The sequence below is a fragment of the Macadamia integrifolia genome, chromosome 13 (genome assembly GCF_013358625.1).
Source record: "Macadamia integrifolia cultivar HAES 741 chromosome 13, SCU_Mint_v3, whole genome shotgun sequence".
NCBI lineage: Eukaryota > Viridiplantae > Streptophyta > Magnoliopsida > Proteales > Proteaceae > Macadamia > Macadamia integrifolia.
Window position 1 is genome coordinate 3,179,430 of NC_056569.1, and position 7,804 is coordinate 3,187,233.

General features: G+C 37.7%; 1 protein-coding gene across 7 annotated transcripts in view; it reads right to left on the reverse strand.

Annotated features, from left to right (window-relative positions):
- The window catches only part of LOC122058829 (solanesyl-diphosphate synthase 1, mitochondrial-like), an 11,266-nt gene continuing 3,462 nt past the window's right edge, over positions 1–7,804 (reverse strand). For 6 of the 7 annotated variants that reach the window (XM_042621517.1, XM_042621519.1, XM_042621520.1 and 3 more), the window contains 5 exons: positions 6,739–6,870; positions 6,196–6,282; positions 5,747–5,818; positions 4,765–4,850; positions 1–611 (listed from right to left, as the gene is read on the reverse strand). In XM_042621517.1, coding sequence (XP_042477451.1) covers positions 449–611; positions 4,765–4,850; positions 5,747–5,818; positions 6,196–6,282; positions 6,739–6,870 — 540 coding nt within the window. In that variant the 3' untranslated portion in view covers positions 1–448. Of the gene's footprint in view, positions 632–4,764; positions 4,851–5,746; positions 5,819–6,195; positions 6,283–6,738; positions 6,871–7,804 lie in introns of all 7 variants that reach the window. The other variant, XM_042621518.1, reaches the window with a different exon arrangement.

A 7,804-nucleotide genomic window follows, 5' to 3' on the forward strand; every position in this document is an offset into this window, starting at 1 on the left:
TTTTTTTTTTTTGTAGGAGAAAAAGTATCACTTCCTTGCAGCCATTTATTGTATGGGAAAGCACAGGTTTGTTATTATTTTTCCCCTCTTTATTTACCATAGATGTCATCTCCACCCCCTCTTTATTTCATCCCCAAACTATGTCATCTTCAACATCTTGCTGCTTGGGTTTTTCTCTTCCATTTCTTCCCAAATCCTAATTTCCAATCTTTTCTGAAAGGAAACTTACTTTCCTCCTCTATTTCCCCCTTTTTTATTTCAATATATAATACAGCATTCATGCTTCATATTTTTGTTAACACCCCAGGGTGCTCATATGTCCCATCACCCTGAGGCGCACCTGGAGACATTCAGGTAAAATGCTCGAGGTACACAATGAATAGCAGAAATCAACCACCAGAATTACTGTTATTGAATGTCTCAGTTCATTTTTATAATGTCCGTGAATTTATATTAGAGAACATAGATGATCACAAACCAGGTTTCGGCCATAGTCATAAGCCAACAATGAGACTTCCGCCGTTTGCCCAGCAAGAAGAGCAATCGCCTTGCAGCTGTTCGAAATCAATGATGCTGTCTTGTAGTATGTCTTTTGCAAATAATATTCTATGCTGCAACCGCGAAGAATTGTCTAAAATCAGAAACAACAGACAGAAAACCTATCAGGTGAAAGAAGTTAAGTTACCAACTTCCCCTCTCCTTCCAGCCCCATAATCCAACAGCATGCACCACCATCAATAATAATAGGAGGAATCATTGCGTACCATGTTGTATGAACTACTGCTTGTATTCTAATAAACAATTAGCAGCTTAGTTTTCTTCTAGTTGTGGATATGTACAGAAGAGGAAACCTAAAGACTATCACAAAATGACAAACAAACAAGATTCCGTAGAAAGTGCAAGTATAACCACATGTATTGAACTAAACTATTTAGCATATATTATGCCGTGTCTAAATTAAAAACAAAATTACATTTATAGAGCTAAATAAGATGATGATTCCTCCCTTAAAATTTTCAACTAAATATTTCCAATTTTGCACCCCACTCCCCTCCGATCGGTTGTCCCCTCTCCTACATTAACATACACTAAGTGCGACAGAATTTGGCATTACTATGTAGAAAAATGAAGGGGGGCTGCATTATGAGTAATTTTGTTTTTAGTAAGCATTACTATGTGTAGTCTCTGGCTGATTTGTAGTTGTGCGTCAGGTTGACAGCCAGCATTTATTTTGATTAACCATAACCCGTCAATCTTTTTGCATGGATCCTTGCGCTTGTCCTTGCTTGGTATCTCCATGTAACCAACCCCATTAAGTTGGGATAAGGTTTTGGTTGTTGTTGTTTTGTTGTTGTAAGCATTACTATGTATGTTCCTTGCTGTGGATTTCAGATTGTCAACTGCTGGATCCAAACAACCCAATCCCAGGTGAAGACTGCCCTTTGTCCACAAGTCATTGACTTGTCACAGGATCAAGCACACATTAAAACTGTTTGAAACTGATAGGCAGACATTCTGCCTAAGAACCACTTCTACTCTAAAAGAGCATCAAAAGTATATGATAAAATGACTTCTGCATAAGTCTTGAAGAAGACCTTAAATTCCAGACTGTGGTCCTGGGCCTGGATAGCACACCCATGTAGATCTATTGGCCATTCAAAAATTGGGAGTGGAGTCCTGTGATCCTGTCTACACACGGGCTCTCTCAGTCATGCCAAATATTACACCCATGTGGCTGTTTGCTGGGGCATCAAATTTGGTGAACATGTCCAGACCAACATCTATTCATAGTCAAACCTCCAAACAATCAGACACACCCATGTGTTATAATAAAGGTTGAAAATAAAATTGTATAGTCCAAGAGGAGAACAAAACATAAACTCAACAAGAACCGTTGAAAAATTAAAGGGGAAACACTCATAGTGGGCCATATGGTTAAGATAGACCACCAAACTCGACAAATGTCTACCAGAGGGTCCTAAGTCCATCCACCAGTCAGTCTGCCAAATCACCAATCCATGCAGCTGAAAAGTGGTAGGCATGATGGAAATAGATACAAAACAAGTGTAACAGAAACATTTTCCCTGAAAGATTTATTGACTACATTGGTGGCACAAACTTGGTTCAGAACCACTATGACAAGGATGGTTCTTGAAATTCAGCCAAGTCAAACCCCTTCTTGTACTAAGTTGCACAAAGCCAAGATTTCCCATTGAATTTAGAAATATTTTTTTCTTGGATAAGTAATCTAGACAACTTTTCATCATGTGTCTCTTCTTTACATTAGTTAGTGATGTACTATTATATAGCTTTCATGTACATCAGCAAGATCTCGGCATAATTTAAATAAATTTAAAATATAAATGAACTGGAGTAATTTTACGACCATAGTCCAGGAGAAAAGGTTTTATTGGCTAAAGTATATATACTAGTTTTGGAAGTTTACCACATATACATGATTAAGAAACACAGAGCTCCATATAAAAGGTGAAAAAAAGAGAAAAAGAAAGACTTGGAAGAGCATTGAACAAAGCGAGCATTCCACAAGAGAACGTGCCCACAAAGCAATCTCACAGCACAAACCAACACCACCATAAGACAAAAGCACGCCAGAAACACCAACTGCACTACACACCAAAAAAACTCTCGTCACTAGGTCACAATCCAAGGAAGACAAGGACTGAAATCCATGGTCAGGAGGCTCCAAGCCTACCGCTTCCACTACTGGTTGCTTTCTAAAGCCTTTTTAGATTTTAGATTCCCACTTCAAGTGACTGAACCATTACCTATCTCATCCTCCAAATTCCAAAAAACCTCCACTACCATATCTTTCCACTCTTTCTACACCTTCAGAGGATAAGTCACTCAGAGACTGCCCCAACCCAACCACCCCCAAATTCCAGCTCGAACTTCTTAAATTAATTGAAGGTAAATTCATCCCTTCCAAGACAACAATGCACAATTTCTGGCAAACCTCCGATGCCTAACAGAAAAGCTTTGTCAATTCTTGATTCTTGAAGCTTCACATCTTTATCCGCACTTCCATATCTTCCATCATCTTCCATCCTATTAAATACCGGAGATAGAGGCTCCTCACCTCTCACGGCATGCTTTGCGCCAACATCGCTACTTACACGCAAAGCATCCATTTCTTTGACCACAATCAGAGCTCTTCCAACCCTTGCATTCTCAAAAGTTTTCATCCTGATGAAATGGAATACACATGAGCAGCACCCCTTACTGTCATATTAGGTTAGGGATCAAGGACAAGTTTGGGAATCATGTGGGCTATGTTTCACAAGGTAAGTATGAAAGATAAGCTTGATGTTGGAAAATTGTAACAGGTTATGAAAACCAATCAACTTTTCAACTTTCAAGAGTGCTTCTAGGTATTTAAATGGACTCAAGTCGAAAAGTAGAATAGAACTTTAGATAAGCGCGTAAATGGCCCAGTTCCAGTTAATCGATTCCAGCCTCTGGAGGCCAAGACCAGAACTGAGTCAAGTGACTGATTAACTAACAGGTTCCATGTTTTAGGACCAGGACCATTAAATCATTGGTCAGTTGATCCTGGTTATTTATTCAGTTTCAGTTGAACAGTTCTAATCGGTGGGTCCAGTTCAGACTGGCACATAATTGGTTCTACAAATTCAAAAATAAAAACTGCAAACCTGAGTCTCAAATAATGTATCAACAGGTAAATAGTCTTCTGGAGACAAGAATAGGAAGTATGAACCACTGAACTAATTTAAGCAGCCTTGTAAATTAAAAAATACAAATTATAACCGGCTCGTGCTCAGTTTTTGTGGTTTTGGTCCAAATTAAGTTTCTAAGAGTTATTCGATCAGGACACGTCGGCCTAACTAGTCCAGAACCAGACCAACCGATTCTCTGCTTTTTTTCAAAAGCCAGGAACGGAACTGATCCACTTATTAAATAGCCAGTTGGTTCAGGGTTTAATTGATTGGTTTCACCCTTCGTTCTTAGGTCCCGGTCCAGGATGGACAACTTAACTTTGGACGTGACGATAGGTAGTGCAAATTGCGTTGATTAGAGAGTTTTGAATCAGATTTTTGGAGATTCAAACAAAATACCCTTGACATTAGCCATCTGCAGCACTCCAAGGCTTAGCTGCAAGGTAGGGTTTTAATGCTTGATGAGGATATGACAGAATTGGGCTGGAAAACATTGGTATAGAACTAGATGATGCTTAAGAGAGGCATCCTTAACCATTAAGTTCTCCTAATCATCCTGCCGCTTGTCTATGATCCCAGTACAAGGTCCCACATTCCCATCATTTTGCTATTGCATAACGGTAGCATCAGGAATAACTTATCATACACTATAAAATTCTGAACTTGATAACTATGGTCCACAATTTAGATTCTCAGAAGTCCTCACTGACATGCATCACTTGGTTTAAGTATTACCTCCAACTTTGAAAACTCTTGAACCAATATCCTGTCACTAGATTGCAAATCCCATCGGGGGGTGTTTGGAGAGGAATAATGTTGACCATGAAGTCACCAATCTCCATTTTACAGCCCCTTTGTTCTTTCTACATTCCATTCAAATGTATATTTTTGTCGTGTCCGACATGATAGCAGGTGGAAGAAACAGAATGTTAACATGTGATAGTGGTACCCAAAATCTTAGCCACTAATGCATGTGCTATCCATTAGTAGTTAAAAAAAATCATTTCTAGGGTGGAGAGCAAAATGCATGTTCAAATAATAGATGAATTAACGACATGAAATTCCCTACCTACAACGTTGCTCACGAGTGGTAGACATTTGCATGGTTTCCCCTGTCACAAGATGTTCCACGGCTGTTGCTAGTAATGATACAACCTGCAGATAGAAGATAACAGGATTAAGAACCAGCTAAAGCAAACCAAAAAAATCAAAGGAAAGGGTTGAAGCTTCAAGCAACTACCTATCACAAAAACTCTGGAAAAGTAAGACACAGCAAAAATGATATTGATATCTCATATTATCAGCAACTATTCATAAATTGACCAAATGAACCAGATATCCTTTAAATGATCTGCCACCACTTTAATAGATATATTTCTTTCCGTCAAGGTGGGGGGGGGAGGGGGGAGCGAATGTGCAGGATAAACCCATATGGTGGGGAAGTGCAAAATAGACCCATATTACGGATCAAACTTGAGTTGTGTTAGACCAAGGTTTAACTAGCCCAGCCTGAAGTTGGTCCCATTGACATTCAAAACTAATGAGACGGGCTTGGGTTTTCAATCACTTCAGCCCATCCAATTTGTACAGCTAGAACAAAATATATTTACATAGGCATTATACTCAAAAATTAAAAGTTCGGCCTAGCTTATTTAGATATAGGCCCAATATGCCATCTCATATTAATGGCATATATAATTTTACAGGCCAAGTCCCATGATGCTCTAATGGGCACTAGCCAAGTGTGAGCCAGAAAACTTGCAATGTGTATGGCCTACATCAGCCTAGCCCCTGTCGTAGTAGCCCATCCCAATGACATCCTTAATACCTAAAAACTATTGAAAATGAGGATATCCGCCACCCAAATGTTTTATATTTTGTGATTGATAAGCAAAATAGGAAGATGAAAATATACATTTTAGATGAATAGAATCACATAATAGATGCAAATTTAGGGATACATGTCTACGACAAGGAGAAAGGAACTCTATTAGATCTACAAATAAAGTCAATGATTGAATTAAAGGACGGACTACTAACAAAATATATACCTCTGTGTTTTCCAATGAAGCAAGTGCAACACAAGCTCTGGAAAGTAGGAAATCACCAGCTAATACTGCTATCTGAATGAGATATAAATGAAGTTACAAAACACTTATCAAGTAAAAATATAAAAAATAAAAACTAATCAAAACATACAAAACAGCAGGTTTTTGGAACCTAAAACGAAATCAAATATAATATGCCCACTACAATTGATTTGAAGAAAAAGTAGTGGAAGTCAGATTCGGAAATAGATGTAACAAGACAAACACAATGATGATTGATGAATAATCTCTTACACATCCAGTTGAGAAATAATTTAAAGAGCTAATGATTAATTAATGGAAAATAAGGAAATATATTTAGCACATCTATGCTGCTATTATCCCCTAGCAAGCAGGCATGCTATAGCATAGAAGAGGGGGAGGGAGAGAGACAGTGGAAAGAGGGGAAATACCTTATTTCCCATCACAACATTTAATGCACCAATACCACGCCTTGTTTCTGCATCATCCAAGACATCATCATGCAGAAGGCTTGCAACCTATAACAAGGAAGAAAACAAGTTCATTAGCCTCTTGCAACCTCAAAATCATGCTACAGACTACAGTTAGAAAATAAAAGGATTAATGACAGTAAAAATAAAAAAGTAGATAAATAAAACATATAGTAACCTAACAAAGTAACAATGATGCAACAATTTGATGTTGTTAAATCTTGTACAACATTAAACTATGTGAATGTCCAAGAAAGTAATATACCAATGTTTCACATCAGTTTGTGACCAATGATGCATCCCACTTAATAGGTGTTCCATCAACAGTACAATTAAGAACTACAGGTGAATTAAACTGTAACAGAGTTGTATTAACAGAGCTAACTAGCCCCTGCAAATGAATAAGGAGGAAAAAATCCCAATTCATAAGTCCACAATTTGGCTTAATGAAGTAGAAGATGCACAAAAAACATGTGAGACACAGAATAATTCCAAAGTACTTACATATATCATCTCAGTGATCTCGGCAATACACTGCTGTCTTTTACGAAGCTCATCTGATAAGGTATCAATAACACCATCTGAAGCTGATTTTGTTATGGGCATATTCAATGCTGTTGCCATCAATAATATAACCTGCAGAAATCATGTCATTAATTCCATGCAAGCAAAAAGGACAAGATAATCATATATGATTAAAAATACATAGGTGGAAATGTGTGACACTGTAACCAATGTTAACCTTATTTCCAAGTTCTGGAGAAAATTGAAAACAATTCTTCTTTCCAATAGATTAAAATTGTTGACATGCATTCTTCAATTCTGCACTTGATTCGACGGAACTTAGCTCTTACCAAGACTCATTATACTAGCCATTCAATCACAAATCTGAACCACCATTACGGCAAAGAGGACTCTTTAAGCAGAGTACAAGGAACCTTTTTGCATTAGGTAACAAACTTATTCCACCAAACACATGGGCTTACCAGGTAGCAGAATACACTAGAAAACAATATATAGTGCAGCAAGAAAAACAGAATGAAATCAGTCGAAAAGGCACTACTGATATGTGGTCCAACACTGAGCCACCCATGGCCCAATCATGTTCTACAGAACCAGCAAAGCAAGTTAATAATAGGAAGGTTTCATCGTATGGAATGATGAAGAAGGATTGGATGAATTGGTTTAGCCAGTTTAAACACCACCATCCACGATGTCATCAAGACAAACCCTTTTATGTAATAGTGGTTATGGGTTCATCACCAATTTTTTTTCCTAAATGAGATTTTAGGTAAACGGTCAACATTAAGGCCATATAGACCACAAAAATGTGTGAAAAAACCTTTCTCAAACAAGCCTACTACTCATTCCTATACCCAAAATGTGTGCAAGGCTTTACCTTATGCTTAAGGCTTGCAAACTTGGAGCTTCCTCCTCCCCTAATTCTTCTTTTTTCTCTATTGAGGAATTCTTTGTTTACATAGAAGAATGCTAGAACCTTCAAGAATCTTACTCTCTTATATTCTTCTTCTTCTTTTCCTTTTTTCTTTTTCCATTTTTTTTTTTTTTT